The following is a 21966-nucleotide window of genomic DNA, read 5'->3' on the forward strand; positions in this document are numbered from 1 at the left end:
TTTACTATGACTTGTCTGCAATTTCCTTTAAAAATAAATAATGAAACTGTTTTTGAAAGCAGCCATTTTCAATACTAAAGTCACCTCTTCCCTCTGTGCTGTTCAGAATGAATGGTTCAAAATAAAGACCATTGTTGCAGTAACAAAATTACATAGTTGCAATGAAATGCATTATTTGTCCTGACTGTAATTCATCTTAATGATATATTTCCAATACAAACTCTCCTATCCCTGGTCTAGACCAAGTCATCTCCAATTTAAAGGAATGGGCTCATTCACGTCTAATTGGGAGTGTCAGCCCTTTAAAACTAAAGGGGGAGGGGGGGAGTGGGTCTCAAAATATCGATTCTAAAGCGAGACGAATAGTAGAGCAGAAAAGAGGAGAGCAATTAATCGTCTAGTCACCAAGTTGGCACTTCCTGTGGAAACTGAAAACAAACAAGTTTTCTTTTCATTTTGTCTCTGGCAGCAAGAAGACAAGAAAAACCCCACCAACCAACATTACCCACCAGACAGCGCACAGCCCACTACTTTACAGACCTGGGTTTAAATAGTATTTTAAATATACTTAATCTGTGTTTGATGGAGCTTGCCTGGCTTAATGGAAGCAATAAAACAGTTCCAAAACGGCAAACCCTGCCTATCTGGCACTCCAGGCAGGTTAAAGCTTTAGATGCAAAAGTTGTTGAAAGATTTCAAATAGTATTTGAACCCAGGTGTGCTGCTGCAGCTTTCTGTCTCTGAGCCCCAGAGGTCCTGGGTGTCTCCCAAGTGCACTACTTTTGACTAGGGTCCATTCACATAGGGCTCTGGTCAAAAGTAGTGCACTATATAGGGAATATAGTGCCATTTGGGACACAGCCATCCTCTCTTGGCTATCTCCCAGGATGCCCCTCTCCTTCTCAATAGGATTAGTCAGGGATAGGCCTAATTGCTATTGATTGCTGTGTGCCGCATTAAATTGCTTCCTCCTTCCTGTGCATGCGGGAGGTGGAAGGGGGAAATTAGTGATGCGGACAGACAGAACCTCGGCTCAGCCTGGTAATGAATAGGAATGTGGAATAGAACCAGAGAGTTTAAGCAGTTATAGAGTTTGTATCCCAAATGGCACCCCATTTCCTACATAGTGCACTTCTTTTGACTAGAGCCGTATGGGCCCTGGTCAAAAGTAGGGGAAAGGGCGCTATACTGTATAGGGAAGAGGGTGCCATTTGGGACAAAGACAAAGGAAAGCCCTGACTCACTTCATTTAGTAGACCTCAGAAATGTGATTTCTCTGACATTATATCCTCTGTCCATACATCAATAACGTACCTAGCCCCAAACCAGTATCCTCCTTTTCCTGGTTTTCTATAGGAGTAGGTTATGGCACTATCCTCCTAAGAGTTATTTTCTGACCTCTGAATGGTTTGTCTGACTGGTGTTAGTAGGTTGTGGGGAGCTAGCGAGCTACATTCTGTTCTCTTGCTCCCAAATACATGGGGATGTGAAGGAGCATGATGCTTCAGATGTAAGTCATATAAAATATTGTCCATGTCAGTGGTGAAGAATTGGAAGTAAAATGTTAACACACACCCCAACATGTTTCTCTCATTTGTGGTGCAGGGAATTACAGACCATACGTTTCATTCAGAGGTCATATTTTGAACAAGGGGTTACCTTTCCTACAATAAAGTGGTGAAGAATTGCAGTATCTGCAATCTGTGCACTCTCACCCTGAGCCTGAGTAGAGATGTGGAGGACAGTAGGTGGTAGGAGTGGGTTTCCTCCTGGGCAATAGAAGAAAGAACAACACACACACCTTTGCTGTATAATAACACTTATTTTTCAGTCTTTAACAAAATAGTTTTTGTCTTCATAAATAATACACATTTTCTTTTCTCCACCTCTGATTTCCAGAACACACACAATACGTTTTGAAGGTATTTACAAGTTATTATACACTATGAAGGGCACCAAGGGTTGTTTCATTTCATTTGGAATAAACATTTGGAGTGTTTGGTTAGATGTACCCACTATGTCTTCTAAACTGTGGTGTAGAGGTGTGTGTGTGTGTGTCTTGTTACTTCCAACCAAACCCTGTCTTTATTTTATTATTATAATTTCTGGCTCTAATTCAATATAACATTAAATTATAACAATCAGAGTTAATATTTGTATCATCTTTAGGATTAACCCCCAGTGCCCATGTAATAATACAATTTGTTTAATGTGTTTTTCTCTCCTTATTAGATAGTACTCTGTTGGTTTTTCAGGCACACTTTATGTAACAGTGTTTTTTTTTTTTTAAAGCAATATAACAATCTTTCATATCGTCCAGCTACAATAAGTCTGTGTCTCCTGAAAAGAGCAATGGTATGGTACACCTTTACAGCATGGCGACAGGCGGTGAATGAGCAGTGTTTGGAGTTGGTTGGCAGGCGGGTGAGTGCATGAGTAGTAGGCTAGACTTTCAGGGCCAGAAACACAAAAGACCAGACTCTTTTATGAACAGAAAATGAACAGGGATATTGACTGCTCCCTCAGACTATCTTTTGATACATTTTTTAACCTATTACTGAAGGCTAATTCTTGACTCCAGCTGGAGTCTCAGAGTTGGATTCAAAATCTAATGCACACTTCTGAATATTTTCATATCGAATTGGAAGGTCACTGAACAGTTGGACTACTTTGAAAGCTCCCTGTAGTAACCCATTGTACAACTGTTCATGAGACAAACAAAAATGTGAATGTCAATATAGCGTAAGTATCAGAATAAGTGATTATCAATATATTTGTGAGATAGGTTATTTCAACATGATCTTAGACCGGAGGGTCTGCTCTGCATGAGCTTGAGGGAGTTACTAAGGGGTCACTGCTGACCCTACACCCCACACGACCCCTCGAGGATCCCTTCCCTATCCCCAGAGCTGTATACTGTATGTGCATTGTTATGATAATAATACATTGCATTTGTAGAGCACTTTTTGTTTACAGACGTAAATCACAAAGCTCTTTGACATTGAGGGCAAACATTAAAAGATAAAAGCTTTAAAATAAAATAAAAAAAAGGGCTAAAAAACATTAGGCGAGAAATTAAAAGATAGCTAGTGGCCTAGTTCTATACAAGATACACAAAATAATAAAGGAGGACAAGGACAAAACAAGAATCTATATCCAGTCATAAAAATGAATGACACACTGAAGAGAAAATCCCAGATATCAGGCCTATGATAGACCTAATTAAAAGAGATGACTGATAAAGCTGTCTAAAGGTGTCATGGAGTCGCATACAATGTATGGACCTGTAGAGTGATGTGTAGGTATATACTGTCTGTGTAGGTATTCTGGCTTGATAAATGCAGTCTCTCTTCTCATTATGAATGACTCATTCATCACGAGCCAAGGTCATGATCAAAATGACCTGAGCAACTCTGACCATAATGATGCAACCGGAATTTAAGTCAGTTTCCCTCATTCGTTCATCATCTGAATTCCCCATAATTCAATAGTAAAAAGACTGCAGGCAGCTGAGTAGAACAGAATGTAGTCTACAATACAGTGGCTGCACTGCAGACAGAGATGTGTTTGGGAGGGGAGGCTCATTAGGTAATGTATATGTTGGTTGTGTCCCAAATGGGACCCTATTCCCTCTATAGTGCACTACTTTTGACCAGGGCCCATAGGAAATGGGGTGCCATTAGGGATGTAGACTATGTGATATTCTATTCCTCCTCCTCTAGTCAGGGGTCTCCTGTGTTCATTTCTGTCTCATTACCAGGAGCTGGAAGGCGTTATTAAGTAGTTCATCCATCAAACAGGAGGAATAGCTTCTAAAAGGTTAACAGGAATGGATTTACACTGAAGCACACACAAAAAGCATCAGTGATAAATTGCATGGGCTTAGTAGGAAATTCGCCTTTGAATAATGACTAGTATTCATCATTTCAAAAAGAAAGAGAGCGTGGGTTGTGCACGCTACCCAGGTTATGGGTGGGGTTGGTTGGAGTGTGATGCTGAAACCAATAGGAATATATAGGCAAAGCAATGCATTAGCTCAAACAGAATCTATTGTGTAATCTATAGACAGGAGGAGAGGAGCTTTTTTATCTCGGCGAGAGCCTTATTGGCTTAAGTGCTTCTTCTTGGGGTGCAGTGTATAAACATTTTTTAAGGTGAAAATGAATTGCCAGGACTATATGTATGGGCCTATAGAGGATGAAAGGGTGTGCATACAAGTATGTGTGTGCATACGTGTGTGTGTGTGTGTGTGTGTGTGTGTGTGAGTGCTCCTTTGCTTTGAAGCATCAAGAAGACATATGCAGATTTCCCCTTTGTCTCTCTCAGAGTTCTTGCCAAGTGTGCTGGGTGCTTGGCTTCTGCTTGCAGACAAAATGCGGGCGGCATACTGCTGAGTGCAGAGAGGCCCGGCCTGAATACTCCTTGATTAAGGGAAATGAAAGCAGGCCGCTGCTTGGCTCGCTAATTGCTTCGATATCAAGTTCAAGCTGTTCGCTCTGAGGAATATTTTTTGTTGGTTTGGGCCTTCAGGGAAAACAATAAAGGCAATTAAGCCAAGAGGAATGGCCCCGGTAGTGTATTGATGCTGGAGCAGTTTTTACCCCCTCTGTTATGGGTTGCATGGCTTCTAACTAAATTCCTTATTTCAACTCCTGTAATAAGTAAAGTTGGTTCCCTTTTTTACTTTTTCCAGTAACTTTTATCACTTACTAATGTATCGGTTGGATATATTGGATAAAACTGGCCTCCATTCTCCCCATGCAGAGAAGAGCACCTCAAAGAATATTCTGTGTTGTAAATACTGTAACTGAAGGGATCTGTTTGTGGTTATGCAGCTTTTGCCAGCCCAGATGACACATCAGGATGCTGACATTGTATGTCATTCATTCATTTCAGTGACCCCATCCTCAAGAGTGAACTCGTGTTATTGACTCATACAGAGATCATACAAGAAGTGAGAAGCCAACAGCTGTGAGTGATCTCCTTGGGTGACCATTGTAAATCATAGTGGAGCAGCGTGATGAAGACATCTCACTTATTCGATTGAAACCCCAGCCCCATTTTTGCTAAAAGCGCCATGAATTGTGTGCTTACTGGTTATCTGGTCATTGTGTCCTGTTAAACCCTCTAGATCTAATTTCAAAACACCTGTAAGTGAGTGAGTGACAGCTACATCAAGTTTACAGACTTACAGAAAACAACTGAGCATTTTAACAGTGCCAACAGTTAGGAGGAAATTAGTTCATGAAATATATTGTGTTTATAAGCAGCAGAAGCAAGAAGTAATTATCAGAAAATATATATAGTCAGACAGTCAAAACAGGAAAAAAACAGTCTCAATAAAAGTTCCTCCTCCTGCTCTCTCCTCTCCTCTGTGTTTAAAGTTGTGGTAGTGGTAGTGTGTAGGTACTGTGTACGAGAGCTTTTCATTTCAGCTAGTTATTCAGTCTCCTAGCCAAAGTTGCCAAGGAATTGTGCTCCTGTCCTGTCCATCATATCAATAACACAAGATGAGGGTTTTGTTGGTTTGCCACGGCAGCAGGCAGGACCGCTCCCTGACCGCACATCACCGACACCGTCCCCGGCGGGGTTTCTATGACAACGTCTGGCCGTTGAGGCACTCCCGGCGCAGGCACTGTGCTGGCTTCCACCAGTCCCCATTGTGACAGCGGCAGATGGTGCAGTCGTCCACCTTCACTTCAATACCGGCTGGGATGATCGTCGTTCCAGCAAAGCAATTTGGACCTGCCTCATGGGAGGAAAGGACGAGAGCGAAAAGAGAAGGAGGGAGAGAGAGAGAGAGAAGGAAGAAAGGGGGAAAGGGGGGGGTAGAGAGAAGGAGAAATGAGTGTGGTGGTGGTTCTCTCGGGGGGGTTCTGTTAGAAGACGATGGCAGAGTGATGTGGAGAACCCTGCCTGGGGAGTTTTGAAGTCAGAACCGACGCACAGATCCTTTCACGGGCATGCACCGATGGGCTTGTTTTTGCAACACTAAAGCGCTTTTGTTAGCCTGGCTCTCCCTCGACGTAGAACGCTTTGCATCCTAATGCGCCGCGAGCAGAGGAGGAGAGAGGAGGAGGAGAGGAGGCTGGCAGACAGGGCAGGCGGCAGCTTGGCAGCACAGAGAGGGCTGGAGTATATACACGCGCACATACACACACACACACATATACACACACACACACACACAGAGAAAGCTGCTTTGAGAGGCAGGAGGGAGATGCTGTTAATCACTCCTAGTCTACATGGAAAGGCCTCCTCAACCTCTGTGGAAAGACCCTCCTGAACACAGAGCTACAGTGGCTTGCAAAAGTATTCACCCCCCTTGGCATTTTTCCTATATTGTTGCCTTACAACCTGGAATTAAAATGGATTTTGGGGGGGTTTGTCTCCCGAGTGGCGCAGTGGTCTAAGGCACTGCATCTCAGTGCTAGCTGTGCCACTAGAGATCCTGGTTCGTATCCAGGCTCTGTCGTAGCCGGCCGTGACCGGGAGACCCATGGGGCGGCGCACAATTAGCCCAGCGTCGTCCAGGGTAGGGGATGGAATGGCCGGCAGGGATGTAGCTCAGTTGGTAGAGCATGGCGTTTGCAGCGCCAGGGTTGTGGGTTCGATTCCGACGGGGGGCCAGTATGTATAACTGTAAGTCGCTCTGGATTAGAGCGTCTGCTAAATGACTAAAAATTTAAAAAAAATTGATTTACACAACATGCCAACCACTTGGAAGATGCAAATTATGTTTTAATGTGAATCAAACAAGAAATAAGACAAAAAAACTGAACTTGAGCGTGCATAACTATTCACCCCCCAAAGTCAATACTTTGTAGAGCCACCTTTTGCAGCAATTACAGCTGCAAGTCTCTTGGGGTATGTCTCTATAAACTTGGCACATCTATCCACTGGGATTTTTGCCCATTCTTCAAGGCAAAACTGCTCCAGCTCCTTCAAGTTGGATGGGTCCCGCTGGTGTACAGCAATCTTTAAGTCATACCACAGATTCTCAATTGGATTGAGGTCTGGACTTTGACTAGGCCATTCAAAGACATTTAAAGGTTTCCCCTTGAACCACTCAAGTGTTGCTTTAGCAGTATGCTTAGGGTCATTGTCCTGCTGGAAGGTGAACCTCCGTCCCAGTCTCAAATCTCTGGAAGACTGAAACAGGTTTTCCTCAAGAATTTCCCTGTGTCTAGCGCCATCCCATCCATCATTCCTTCAATTCTGACCAGCTTCCCAGTCCCTGCCGATGATGCTGCCACCACCATGCTTCACTATGGGGATGGTGTTCTCGGGGTGATGAGAGGTGTTGGGTTTGCGCCAGACAAAGCATTTTCCTTGATGGCCAAAAAGCAAAATTTTAGTCTCATCTGACCAGAGTACCTTCTTCCATATGTTTGGGGAGTCTCCCACATGGCTTTTGGCAAACACCAAATGTGTTTGCTTAATTTTGTCTTTAAGCAATGGCTTTTGTCTGGCCACTCTTCCTTAAAGCCCAGCTCTGTGGAGTGTACGGCTTAAGGTGGTCCTATGGACAATACTCCAATCTCCGTTGTGGAGCTTTGCAGCTCCTTCAGGGTTATTTTTGGTCTCTTTGTTGTCTCTCTGATTAATGCCCTCCTTGCCTGGTCCGTGAGTTTTGGTGGGCAGTCCTCTCTTGGCAGGTTTGTTGTGGTGCCATATTCTTTTCATTTTTTTAATAATGGATTTAATGGTGCTCCTTGGGACGTTCAAAGTTTCAGATATTTTTTTAGAACCCAACCCTGATCTGTACTTCTCCACAACTTTGTCCCTGACCTGTTTGTAGAGCTCCTTGGTCTTCATGGTGCCGATTGCTTGGTGGTGCCCCTTGCTTAGTGGTGTTGCAGACTCTGGGGCCTTTCAGAACAGGTGTATATATACTGAGATCATGTGACAGATCATGTGACACTTAGATTGCACACAGGTGGACTTTATTTAACTAATTATGTTACTTCTGAAGGTAATTGTTTGCACCAGATCTTATTTAGGGGCTTCATAGCAAATGGGGTGAATACATATGCACGCACCACTTTTCCGTTATTTATTCTTTTGAATTTTTTGAAACAAGTGATATTTTTCATTTCACTTCACCAATTTTGACTATTTTGTGTATGTCCATTACATGAAATCCAAATAATATCCATTTAAATTACAGGTTGTAATGCAACAAAATAGGAAAAACACCAAGGGGGATGAATACTTTTGCAAGGCACTGTACATTCTGCATTTCATGGCCTCAGCTCTCCTTCCTCAAATACAAAGCTAACACAGAGCTACAGTCTGCATGGAAAGGCCTCTCAGTCTTTCTAGAAAATATTCTTCAAACACAAAGCTTCCCTACATCATATTCCTACTAGTCTCTTTTAACTAGAGTTGCAAAGGGAGGGTATATTACTGGAAACTTTACAAGTTTACCAGTAAACTACCAGAATTTTGGTATCTTTCAAGGATTTTATGTCATCTATCACAAGACATCTAGTGGTGTCACAGGTGTCTGTAATTATCTCTGACCCTCTGTGTGGCCTTATCACATGTAAAATATATATAATAATTCAATAAGATGATAAAAATAAAAATAAATGACAGAGCTGTAAAACATTATCCTAAATATAAACCATCAACTTAGTGAATACCATTGGTGTCGGCATGACATATCCTTTATTTTTTTTACACACTTTTATTTATTTTATTATGTCAACATGTATTTTGTGTTAAACTGGTGGCAGTTGTGAAGAAAAGTCAATAGTTGGAAGAGTTGCAAAATTAACTGAAAATAATGCCAGTGTTGATTAGATATTTTTACATGAATTAGGCTAGTTACGTTCAACCATATGGTCTATCTACTAGAAGCTAATCGACAATTTAGACACAGATATAACACAATTCTTAATATACTGTATATGAATCCTTTATTATTATTTTTAAATATAAATGACCAAATTTACAATAGATCGCCATAGATTTTCTGTTAATTACCAAAATTACTAAAGATTCTGGTAACTTAGGTAATTACCAGTAGCTTTGCAACCCTACTTGCGACAGACTTAACAATTAATGTTGCTCAGCGTGCACGTGAGATTTGGTTCTGGGTGCTAAGATTAGGAAAGCCTAACAGCTTCTCTAGAAAGTCTTCCTCGAACAGAACTTCCCAGCACACAATAGCCTACCATACACCATACCAACATCTTATTACACCAGCAAATAATCCTGATAAACGATTAAGGCGGAATCTGTTTTTCCTTGAGTTTACATTAGTTTTGCGGTTCCCTTTTTTCTTCAGATAAGATATGTGTTCCTTTTATCCCAAGATTTATTTAATATCTACGGAAAAGCTAATTATCTCCAGATTGTGATTTTGATAATCAGATGGCTTGTGAATGACCTACCCTGCTGCCTTCTATGGGTGCGTCCTAATAAGATCTCCTTTCATCTGAAGTGTGCACTCGTTCACTACTTTGCAAAAATCTAAAGGCATTGGATTGGTGGAGGCATGGGTTAGTGGGAGTTTCCACCATATTTTGTATACCAGTCATTTAATTTCAAATCAGTGCAGGGAAGTGAACAAGTGCACACTCTGGGAGGAAGGAGAACAAGTGCACACTTTGGGAGCATGGAGATATATAAACCGGGATGTAGCCAAGGATTCATCATTTCCACTACCCTTGCAATCTCATAAATAACTATTCTACACAACAACCACAGTGATAGATTTTAGTATTCAGGTTTTGTACTCACAATCTTCAGGAAGCAGCACCTTTTCATTCTTCTGCTACAGGAGAGCATGCAGGTGGTGGCAGGAATTTTCTCTCTCCAGTTTTAATCATTAAAACGAAGCAATCAGTGGCTCAATTGGTGTGACGGTGACTTTGGAGCCGCTCTTTTAAACAGTCCAACAGAGATCTATAAAACCGTCTAGATTCGGGGAAGGGCGGGCCTTTCAGTCCAAACCTATACTGAGGATCGTTTCTAGCAGCAGAACACTTCCACCTACTCTCAGAGAAATGGCTTTACTGATTGATTTGTGTGATCAGCAAATTCACAATGACCTTGTCATTGTCCAAAATGATCAGGTCAAAAGTAGTGCACTATTTAAGGAATGGGTCCCATTTCAAATGCACCCTTGACTCTGTCTGTTCAAGCCACATAGGATAATATCATGAGTTTGGAGTGATCATTAGTAAAAACAGTAATAATAGACTTCTACACAATATAATAGGATACAAGCCCCACACATAGGAACCAATATACACAAGCAGTCAGGAAAGCAAAGGCTAACTTTTTGAAACAGAAATTTGCATCCTGTAGCACTAACTCCAAAAAGTTTTGGGACACTGTAAAGTCCATGGAGAATAAGAGCACTTCCTCCCAGCTGCCCACTGCACTGAGGGTAGGAAACACTATCACCACCGATAAATTTACAATAATCGAGAATTTCAACAAGCATTTTGCTACGGCTGGCCATGCTTTCCACCTGGCTACCACTACCCCGGCCACCAACTCTGCACCCTCCGCTGCAACTTGCCCATGCCCCCCCCCCCGCTTCTCCTTCACACAAATTCAAACAGCTGATGTTCTGAAAGAGCTGCAAAATCTGGACCCCTACAAATCAGTTGGGCTAGACAATCTGGACCCTTTCTTTCTAAAACTAGCCGCCGAAATTGTCGCAACCCCTATTACTAGCCTGTTCAACCTCTCTTTCGTAACGTCTGAGATCCCCAGAGATTGGAAAGCTGCCGCGGTCATCCCCCTCTTCAAAGGGGTGACACTCTAGATCCAAACTGTTACAGACCTATATCCATCCTGCCCTGCCTTTCGAAAGTATTTGAAAGCCAAGTTAACAAACAGATCACCGACCATTTCGAATCCCACCGTACCTTCTCCGCTATGCAATCCGGTTTCCGAGCTGGTCATGGGTGCACTTCAGCCACGCTCAAGGTCCTAAACGATATTATAACTGCGATCGATAATAGACAGTACTGTGCAGCCGTCTTCATCGACCTGGCCAAGGCTTTCGACTCTGTCAACCACCGCATTCTTATTGGCAGACTAAATAGCCTTGGTTTCTCAAATGACTGCCTCGCCTGGTTCACCAACTACTTCTCAGATAGAGTTCAATGTGTCAAATCGGAGGGCCTGTTGTCTGGACCTATGGCAGTCTCTATGGGGGTGCCACAGGGTTCAATTCTTGGGCCGACTCTTTTCTCCGTGTATATCAATGATGTCGCTCTTGCTGCTGGTGACTCTCAGATCCACCTCTACGCAGACGACACCATTTTGTATACATCTGGCCCTTCATTGGACACTGTGTTAACAAACCTCCAAACGAGCTTCAATGCCATACAACACTCCTTCAGTAGCCTCCAACTGCTCTTAAACACTAGTAAAACTAAATGCATGCTCTTCAATCGAACGCTGCTGGCACCCGCCCACCCGACTAGAATCACTACTCTCGACGGGTCTGACCTAGAGTATGTGGACAACTACAAATACCTAGGTGTCTGGTTAGACTGTAAACTCTCCTTCCAGACTCACATTAAGAATCTCCAATCCAAAGTTAAATCTAGAACCGGCTTCCTATTTCCCAACAAAGCCTCCTTCACTCATGCTGCCAAACATGCCCTCGTAAAACTGACTATCCTACCGATCCTTGACTTCGGCGATGTCATTTACAAAATAGCCTCCAACACTCTACTCAGCAAATTGGATGTAGTCTATCACAGTGCCATCCGTTTTGTCTCCAAAGCCCCATACACTACCCACCACTGTGACCTGTACGCTCTTGTTGGCTGGTCCTCACTACATGTTCGTCGTCAAACCCACTGGCTCCAGGCCATCTATAAATCACTGCTAGGCAAATCCCCGCCTTATCTTAGCTCATTGGTCACCATAGCAGCACCCACCCGTAGTCTGCGCTCCAGCAGGTATATCTCACTGGTCATCCCCAAAGCCAACACCTTTGGCCGCCATTCCTTCCAGTTCTCTGCTGCCAATGACTGGAACAAATTGCAAAAATCTCTGAAGCTGGAGACTCTTATCTCCCTCACTAACTTTAAGCATCAGTTGTCAGAGCACCTTACCGATCACTGCACCTGTTCACAGCCCATCTGAAATTAGCCCACCCAACTACCTCATCCCTATATTGTTATTTATTTTGCTCTTTTGCACCCCAGTATCTCTATTTGCACATAATCTCTTGCACATCTAGCATTCCAGTGTTAATACTAATTGTAATTATTTTGCACTATAGCCTATTTATTGTCTTACCTCCATAACTTGCTACATTTGCACACACTGTATATATATATATTTTCTGTTGTATTTTTTGACTTTTTGTTTTTTTACCCCATATGTAACTCTATGTTGTTGTTTTTAACGCACTGCTTTGCTTTATCTTGGCCAGGTCGCAGTTGTAAATGAGAACTTGTTCTAAACTGGCTTACCTGGTTAAATAAAGGTGAAATAAAAATAAAAAAACATGGGGGACATGAACCAGCAGAATTCTAAATATGCAATCACAAAACTTCAGTGTTTCTCGAAGGTCTAATATTTATTGCATTCTAATATCTTGTCTCCAGGCTCAATTCAAATTGAAGGCAGTCAATTCAGGAAGTAAACTCAAATTAAATTCAATAATGGAAAAAATGACATTTATTTTCAATGACTCTTCAATAAACTGAAAAGTACTTTTTAAAACTATTTATTTCAAAAGTTAAAAAATTTCTGAATCTTTTACTCAAATCACTTCTTGAATTGACCGCCTTCAATTCGAATTGAGCCCAACCCTGCTTTAGGCCTACAGTAAGCAGTCCTTAATGATAGTAGTATAGTCTCTTATTCTTCTTCCTCAGGGTACGCTATTGATTCAAGTCAAGGGTTTAACAGAGAGCCAGGCATCCAGAAAATGCCCCATGGACCAAATCTCAATTTCTGGCTTTTTCACGTAATACTCGAGTGAACACATCACTTTAAATATATAATACACCAAACACCCTCTAGTCTATCACCTGCTTCCAACACCTTGTGAGACTACTGTAAACCAAATCATAACCAGTATCTGCTGGACCAAACAAACCTAATGGCATGATCCAATATATAACACACCAAAAACCCTCTAGTCTACTACCTGCTTCCAACACCTTACCCACCACCTTAACTCACCCTCATCTACGCCCAGGACGAGTCTCCTCTCCTGTAATGATGTCTGCATAAAAAACATTACGCACATTACAACAATTCAACAATCATTTTCTACCACCACCTGCTTCCAACACCTTAACCACCTCAGCCTCATTTATGCCCAGGAACACTCTCCTCTCCTGGTCTACTCAGACATGATAAAAGCCCATAGATTGACCTGTACCTCAATGGACACATCATAAGCGAACTGTTGCCAAGCCCTAACTCCCATTGATCCACCATCCACCCTTAGTATAGCTGGCATGGTTTACAGACAAACCAGGCAGAGGTTGATGAGAGAAGTGGGCATCGAGCAGCCCTGCCAAGTGTGGTTGTTTACAACTGGAGAGTCACAGCAGGAGGAAGGCACAGGATGCTTCCCAAATGACACCCTATTCCCTTTATAGTGCACTACTTTTGACCAGCGCCCTGTTCAAAAGTAGTGCACTATAAAGAGAATATGGTGCCATTTGGGACGCATCCACAAGCAAGGACACAGTCTCCACTGCCTATCACTGCAGAAGATGGACAAGACAAGGCTCTGGGACTTTAGGACGTTGCGCCATTCAAAGCCAATGCTTGTCTGTCAGGGCTGTCAACAGGGATGCATGTTACCTGTTCACAGCTGTCTCTATGTTGTCACATGAGTGTCCACCAGGAAGTTACAGTGACAGACAGGTCAGATGAACAGTAATAGACAGAAGCTGATAAGACTAGCAAATTCCCATGTGTATTTCCACTGTAAAACTGAAAAACAACTTTATGTAGGCTACATTTACATTATTCAGCATGTAAATCCATATCTAAATCAAATTCATATAAGTTAAATTTGCTGCGCAAAAATAACAATGGCATGGAACTATATTTAACAATCAATTTTCGCTATAGTCCTTTCAATTAATTATAACACAGAAATGGATTACCCCTCCACAGTTTTCTTAATCTAGTAATTTTTGAATCACCCAAATTTGATTTAGCCTATGTTGTTGGATGCACTTTCTGGCCATGGGCATGGTTGTTCATGCGGTAGTTATAATGTATCACTTGGTCAAACGTTCATTAAAAGGTCTGCGGCGAAAGCCGGGAGCAAACGAGTTGGGTACAGGGCTAGACATAATTTTTACATGCAAATGTGATTGGATACAGCGTTTGATTATTGAAATATCACCGACAATTTAACTTCAGAGTTGCTTTTTTCTTTCTGAGGGCTAATCGGGGACATTTCCGGGGACAGATCTAGCCAGGGACAGGCCACCAAAATCGGGGACTGTCCCTGGAAATCGGGGAAGTCTGGTCGCGTTATCTGAGGGGTCATATGGAAATGTGTTTCCAGAGCTTGGCATAGCTCTGTGAGCATGCAAAACAGTGGGATCAGAAAGTGTGTGTGTGTGTGTGTGTGTGTGTGTGATCACATCCGCGTGTGCTTCAGAGACTTGCGTATCCTAACTGTAAGTTGCTCTGGATAAGGACGTGTCCTAAATGGCTAAAATGTATAGGTAAATATAGTAAATAGGGTGCCATTTGGTATGCATACTATCTGTCCAATCTGAGGGAGGCTTTGTAGGCTTGAAGCTGGCCATCATCTCAAGAGCAGGCGAATTGAAAAGGCATGTCTCTCTGTCCCCTGCAAACTCCTAAAGACGTCCAATTGGAATAGGGTACAAGAGTGGATCTATCCTCCCACAGTACACCAGGAATGAGCATTACAGTAAATACTCCTCCTGCACACACACACACACACACACACACACACTCCAGGCTCAAGAGAATAATCTTGCCAGAGCTGAGCGTGGTTTCTTAGGGGGCTGGAGATGGCAGGCAGGCTCCTTTAAATGCCACCGCCACAAGGGCGTCACCGTATCCTGTCTGTGTGGATTAGTGCTTCCTCCAGCTGCAGGCCCAGTGTGTGGGTATGTGTGTGCTTGGGTATCTGTGAGTGTGTGTGTGTGTATCGTATGTTTGTGTGTTGCGCGCACGCTCGTGTGTGTGTGTGTGTGTATGTGTGTGTACTAGCATTTTCCTTGTACACCTTACAGCTTCGTTACCCTCTGTCAGAGAGCTTAGCCTATATAGGTCAAACTACGCCACAAAGGAAAATACGCAGTCATTTTAAGGAAGATAATATTTTGATTTCCTCTGAAGTCTAAATTGGGAAATATATTTATTGTATTTATTCTATCTATCTATCTATCTATCTATCTATCTATCTATCTATCTATCTATCTATCTATCTATCTATCTATCTATCTATCTATCTATCTATCTATCTATCTATCTATCTATCTATCTATCTATCTATCTATCTATCTATCTATCTATCTATCTATCTATCTATCTATCTATCTATCTATCTATCTATCTATCTATCTATCTATCTATCTATCTATCTATCTATCTATCTATCTATCTATCTATCTATCTATCTATCTATCTATCTATCTATCTATCTATCTATCTATCTATCTATCTATCTATCTATCTATCTATCTATCTATCTATCTATCTATCTATCTATCTATCTATCTATCTATCTATCTATCTATCTATCTATCTATCTATCTATCTATCTATCTATCTATCTATCTATCTATCTATCTATCTATCTATCTATCTATCTATCTATCTATCTATCTATCTATCTATCTATCTATCTATCTATCTATCTATCTATCTATCTATCTATCTATCTATCTATCTATCTATCTATCTATCTATATCTATCTATCTATCTATCTATCTATCTATCTATCTATCTATCTATCTATCTATCTATCTATCTATCTATCTATCTATCTATCTATCTATCTATCTATCTATCTATCTATCTATCTATCTATCTATCTATCTATCTATCTATCTATCTATCTATCTATCTATCTATATATTCTGCTATGAGCAATATCCTGAGTGGATACTCTTGTGTGGAATTCCTTCTGATTGAGAATGCACTGAAAAGGCCTTTCCTGTCTCTTGCATTTGAAAAGCCTTTTCTGTGTTTTTTGGTCATTGTTTACTTGGAGCTAGTTTGATCAACCATCAGTTCAGACCCTCGATTGCATTTTCCTTTGATAGAGTTAGCCTATACTACGGCAAAATCATCATCATGAATTCCGACCAGCAAGACTATACCATCACAGTGGATATTTGGTTCAGGTAACAAAATATACATAATCAGATGATAATTAAATAATTATGACATTCCAGCATATAACATTCATGATCCTTGATTGTCCCAGTTGTCTATTGATCAATCCAGCCCTTGAGGCTAATGAAACCAAATGAGCCACAACCAGACCACACCTCTCTCTCTCTCTCTCTCTCTCTCTCTCTCTCTCTCTCTCTCTCTCTCTCTCTCTCTCGATCATGCAGAGGTAAAACATCTGTCCCCTTGGATTGGGCTGGCTCAGCCATATCTCCTGCCCTGACTCCTATAACTAGCCAATGAGCCATCGGAATTCTATAATTATAATTTGGGGATTGGTTGCGGCTGACAAGGGCATCAGGGCAACAGGGAGATAAAGGGCCCTCCAGGGGCCCATTACGAGCATCCCACACACACACACACACACACACGCGCGCACACACAAACACACACACACACACACACACACACACACACACACACTGTTATGCTCTCTCTGGATGCCCTGTAATCAATGGGCCTATCTGAGCCAGTGTTTTTTCTGCTTAGTGTGTTGTATTTAATTAAAGCAGTTAGTATTGTCCTCATTAGCAGTCGGGCAGCCCCCCAAGGTAATGATTTTGATATAAAACATAAAACACTGAAAGAGACTGAAGACTGATCATCAAAAGATAGACATAGAGAAAGAGATAATCTTTTGGTTGGTTTCGATGTCATCAAAGTGTAATTATTCGTTGTGTGTGTGTGTGTGTGTGTGTGTGTATTTTGGTTGAGTTTGAAACAGTTACAGGTTTCACGTTTATTTGTGTAATGAATGTGTAATGAATAAAATGGAAATGTTACACTCACAAAAAAAAACTACAAGATCAGCAAGAAATATACAACTCCACTAGCCTCGTTCATCATTCTGAAACAATGGTGAGCACAGCGTCAGTCTGATTTACCAGCCTACATATACAGTTGAAGTCGGAAGTTTACATACACCTTAGCCAAATACATTTAAACTCAGCTTTTCACAATTCCTGACATTTAATCCTAGTAAGGATTCCCTGCCTTAGGTCAGTTAGGATCACCACTTTATTTTAAGAATGTGAAATGTCAGAATAATAGCAGAGAGAATGATTTATTTTAGCTTTTATTTCTTTCATCACATTCCCAGTGGGTCAGAAGTTTACATATACTAATTTAGTATTTGGTAGCATTGCCTTTAAATTGTTTAACTTGAGTCAAATGTTTCGAGTAGTCTTCCACAAGCTTCCCTCAATAAGTTGGGTGAATTTTGGCCCATTCCTCCTGACAGAGCTGGGTGTAATGGAGTCAGGTTTGTAGGCCTCCTTCCTCGCACATGCTTTTTCAGTTCTGCCAACACATTTTCTATAGGATTGAGGTCAGGGATTTGTGATGGTCACTCCAATACCTTGACTTTGTTGTCCTTAAGCCATTTTGCCACTACTTTGGAAGTATGCTTGGGGTCATTGTCCATTTGGAAGACCCATTTGCGGCCAAGCTTTAACTTCCTGACTGATGTCTTGAGATGTTGCTTCAATATATCCACATAATTTTCCTTCCTCATGATGCCATCTATTTTGTGAAGTGCACCAGTCCCTCCTGCAGCAAAGCACCCCCACAGCATGATGCTGCCACCCCCGTGCTTCACGGTTGGGATGGTGTTCTTCGGCTTGCAAGCAACCCCCTTTTTCCTCCAAACATAACGATGGTCATTATGGCCAAAAAGTTATATTTTTGTTTCATCAGACCAGAGGACATTTCTCCAAAAAGTACGATCTTTGTCCACATGTGCAGTTGCAAACCGTAGTCTGGCTTTTTAATGGCGGTTTTGGAGCAGTGGCAGTTATGTCGATATAGGACATGTTTTACTGTGGATATAGATACTTTTGTACCTGTTTCCTCCAGTATCTTCACAAGGTCTGTTGTTCTGGGATTGATTTGCACTTTTCGCACCAAAGTACGTTCATCTCTAGGAGACAGAACATGTCTCCTTCCTGAGTGGTATGACGGCTGCGTGGTCCCATGGTGTTTATACTTGCGTACTATTGTTTGTACAGATGAATGTGGTACCTTCAGGCGTTTGGAAATTGCTCCCAAGGTTGAACCAGACTTGTGGAGGTCTACAATCTTTTTTCTGAGGTCTTGGCTGATTGTTTTAGATTTTCCCATGATGTCAAGCAAAGAGGCACTGAGTTTGAAGGTAGGCCTTGAAATACATCCACAGGTACACCTCCATTTGATTCAAATGATGTCAATTAGCCTATCAGAAGCTTCTAAAGCCATGACTGGAATTTTCCAAGCTGTTTAAAGGCACAGTGAACTTAGTGTATGTAAACTTCTGACCCACTGGAATTGTGATACAGGGAATTATAAGTGAAATAATATGTCTGTAAACAATTGTTGGGAAAATTACTTGTGTCATGCACAAAGTAGATAAGTCCTAACCGACTTGCCAAAACTATAGTTTGTTAACAAGAAATTTGTGGAGTGGTTGAAAAACAAGTTTTCATGATTCCAACCTAAGTGTTTGTAAACATCCGACTTCAACTGTACACAACAACCAGCAATGCAATTGTAAGGTTGATGTACAAAAAGTTTGTGAGTAAAACTGGTGTGTTTGTGTGTCCGAAAGACACAACTGGAAGAGCCCTTACCGTTTTTACAGATGGGACAGCACTGTTCTGGCTCGTAGACTGGGTTGACACACTCTGGGACGGCACAGTCAGAGACCACACAGTGCACCTCGTTATTTGGTTCACAGCGACACCACTCACAAGGCGAGGGCTGGAGGGAGAGGGGGGGAGGGAGAAAATGGAGAGAAAAGAGGAAAGAGATATTTGAATTGCATTTGAAAACCAATCATCTTACCATTGTTAATATCAAGTTGGTTTCCCTGACAATAAAAAGCCTTGAAAACCTACAAGGTTTATTCGACTGAACATTAAAAAGATCAACCCATGGTCACAGTGAGATGTCTGTAGGGTTACTCATTACAACTAATTTGTAAATCCACTTAAACTCCACTTGAAAACAATGCTTAGTCTACTCAACCTTGGGGGGCATTCTAAAAACAGAGTGATTGAATTGGAACATATCAATCAAGCCACATAAACCTGGGTATGTTTCCAATTGCCCCTCTCTACCTATTGAGATTCAACTGCTACCTAATGTCATGGCCAGGTCTCCTACTGGAAAATAGATATTGTATCTCCATTGGACTGAGAGAACTTAACCCACTTGAAACAGAATGAACTCCAACAGTCGTTGTCAAGCCATGTCTGCATAAGCAGAAACAGTTTGTTTACCCACTGACCACATTTTAATCATAGTTTGTACTACAGGCCTTTTGTTGTGTAGAATGTATGCCGTAATGTTGTAAGCTACAGTGAAAGCAATTCACAATGACAAAACTATCTTTCATTTGCACATTCACACACAGCAAGTGGTTTCCTTTTAGCAATATTTAAAGTCCTTGCAGCCCCGATGGCCTTTTCTCTGGCCCAACACCCAAAGTGTGCCAATTAAACACATTTCCGTATGAGTCAACATCTCTCTGGCTACGTCTCAAATGGCTCCCTATTCCCTATATAGTGTACTACTTCTGACCAGAGGTCTATGGGCTCTGGTCAAAACTAGTGCACTATAAAGGGAGTAGGGAGCCATTTGAGATGCAGATAGAGAGATGTGCCTCGCTGGCTGGCTGGTGTGTGTGTGTATATTTGTATTTGTATTTATTATGGATCCCCATTAGCTGCTGCCAAGATAAAATTAAGGCAGTTATAGATTTTATAACAGATTTCACAACATATTAAGTGTGTGCCCTCAGGCCTCTACTCTACTACCACATATCTATAACACAAAATCCATGTGTACATGTGTGTATAGTGCGTATGTTATCATGTGTTTGTATGCATGTGTCTATGGTTGTGTTGCTTCACAGTCCCCGCTGTTCCATAAGGTGTTTTTTATCTGTTCTTTAAATCTAATTTTACTGCTGGCATGAGTTACTTGATGTGGAATAGATTTCCATGTAGTCATGGCTCTGTGTAGTACTGTGCGCCTCCCATAGTCTGTTCTTGACTTGGGGATGTGAAGAGACCTCTGGTGGCATGTCTTGTGGGGTATGCATGGGTGTCCGAGCTGTGTGCCAGTAATTCAAACAGACAGCTCGGTGCATTTAACATGTCAATACCTCTCACAAATACACATATTTGTTACAAGTATTTGTGTGTGTGAGTGTGAGTCAGGGTCAATAGGGTAGTGATGAGAGAGAGAGGTGAGCCCTGAGCCCTCTCAGTAGCCAGGGTGTTTAAACTTTGTACATTGTGTAATTGCCAAACTGAGACTGTCTATTCCTTCAAATTGAATGAATTACACTGTTTGGCCTCAGAGCCTAGGACTTGTGAACTTATCCATGGACATGCTCCCTAATTGTGCTGAACTCAATGTTAAACAAGAGCAAACAAACAAGTTTGTGTCTGAGGGTGAAATGGCAGTTTTTAATTGTCAACTTAAACTGTATGACTTTTACTGAGACGGACCTCACTATTAGTAATACCATACTATCTCCATGTAATTACCACTTTATCCTGTGTAAATTGCTACCCATATTCCTATAGAACCAAATCTTTGGTGAGATTAAATCTTGGTTTTGAGTGCGCTGGCCTATTGGTTCACCTGACAGGCAAACCAGTTTACTTTAATATAAATCAAAGACACAATTCATAGAGAATCTGTTCAAAGTTGAACAAATAACTAGAATCTCAGTAGCATCCCTGGGATTGAACTGACTACTTTATTGGCTGGGTGCTGGTCAGCACACATAAAGCACTTTTTATCTGCAGACTGTTGGTCTGTTTGTAACATTTCCAACAGATAAAATATATTTAAAGGTCTTTGAAATCGTTATATAACTGATATCACTGATGATGAAACATAGCTAAATACGTAGTTATTGAACAAAATGTAATCTGGTGAGATTAAATCTTGTTTTTTCAGTGCACTAGTCTGGGGTCCCCTGATTTAACCAAACAAAACCAAATAAACAATCCATAGAGAATTAAACAAACAACAACAATCTCAGTTACATCCCTGGGATTGAACGGATGTCTGCTTGCAGTACTTTATTGGCTAAGTGCTGGTCAGCATACATAAACAATTCTCAATCACCAATCTGACTGCAACATTTCCAACACATAAGATACATTTAAAGGGCTATGAAATCTCTATACAACTGTAGCATTGAAATAATGATCTTACAGAACCTTTAGAAGACGTGAGCTGTCAGACAACTCAAGCATCCTCTGCATGTAACTAGTAAAACGCCATTTCATGATACAGACTTTCATGAAACCTGCCATATTCACAGGTTTCTTCCATTTTTCAAACACTACCAGCCTCTTCAACTTGTGATACCTGTGATTGACATTTGAATAAGAAAAATTTTCATGCAATTTATCTTTTCACATACCTATAACTTTTTCCCTTTCTCAGCACTAGATGTACAGTAAAATGCCTTAAGTGTTCTGTATGTAAATGGGTGGATTTATTTAGCTGACTGTCCTTTTGGTGAATTTGCTTGATATGGTGCCAAATCTATGGGGGAGGTGATGACTCCGAAACAT

The 21966-nt window shown here is 41.4% G+C and overlaps 1 protein-coding gene across 2 annotated transcripts in view; it reads right to left on the reverse strand.

Annotated features, from left to right (window-relative positions):
- Nucleotides 1-1823: 1823 nt before the first annotated feature.
- The window catches only part of LOC121537000 (von Willebrand factor C domain-containing protein 2-like), a 30775-nt gene continuing 10632 nt past the window's right edge, over nucleotides 1824-21966 (reverse strand). For both annotated transcript variants that reach the window (XM_041844711.2, XM_041844709.2), the window contains 2 exons: nucleotides 18997-19126; nucleotides 1824-5745 (listed from right to left, as the gene is read on the reverse strand). In XM_041844711.2, the coding sequence (XP_041700645.1) occupies nucleotides 5594-5745; nucleotides 18997-19126 (282 nt within the window). In that variant the 3' untranslated portion in view covers nucleotides 1824-5593. The remainder of the gene's footprint in view (nucleotides 5746-18996; nucleotides 19127-21966) is intronic.

The sequence above is a fragment of the Coregonus clupeaformis genome, chromosome 23 (assembly GCF_020615455.1).
Source record: "Coregonus clupeaformis isolate EN_2021a chromosome 23, ASM2061545v1, whole genome shotgun sequence".
Classification (NCBI taxonomy): Eukaryota; Metazoa; Chordata; class Actinopteri; order Salmoniformes; family Salmonidae; genus Coregonus; species Coregonus clupeaformis.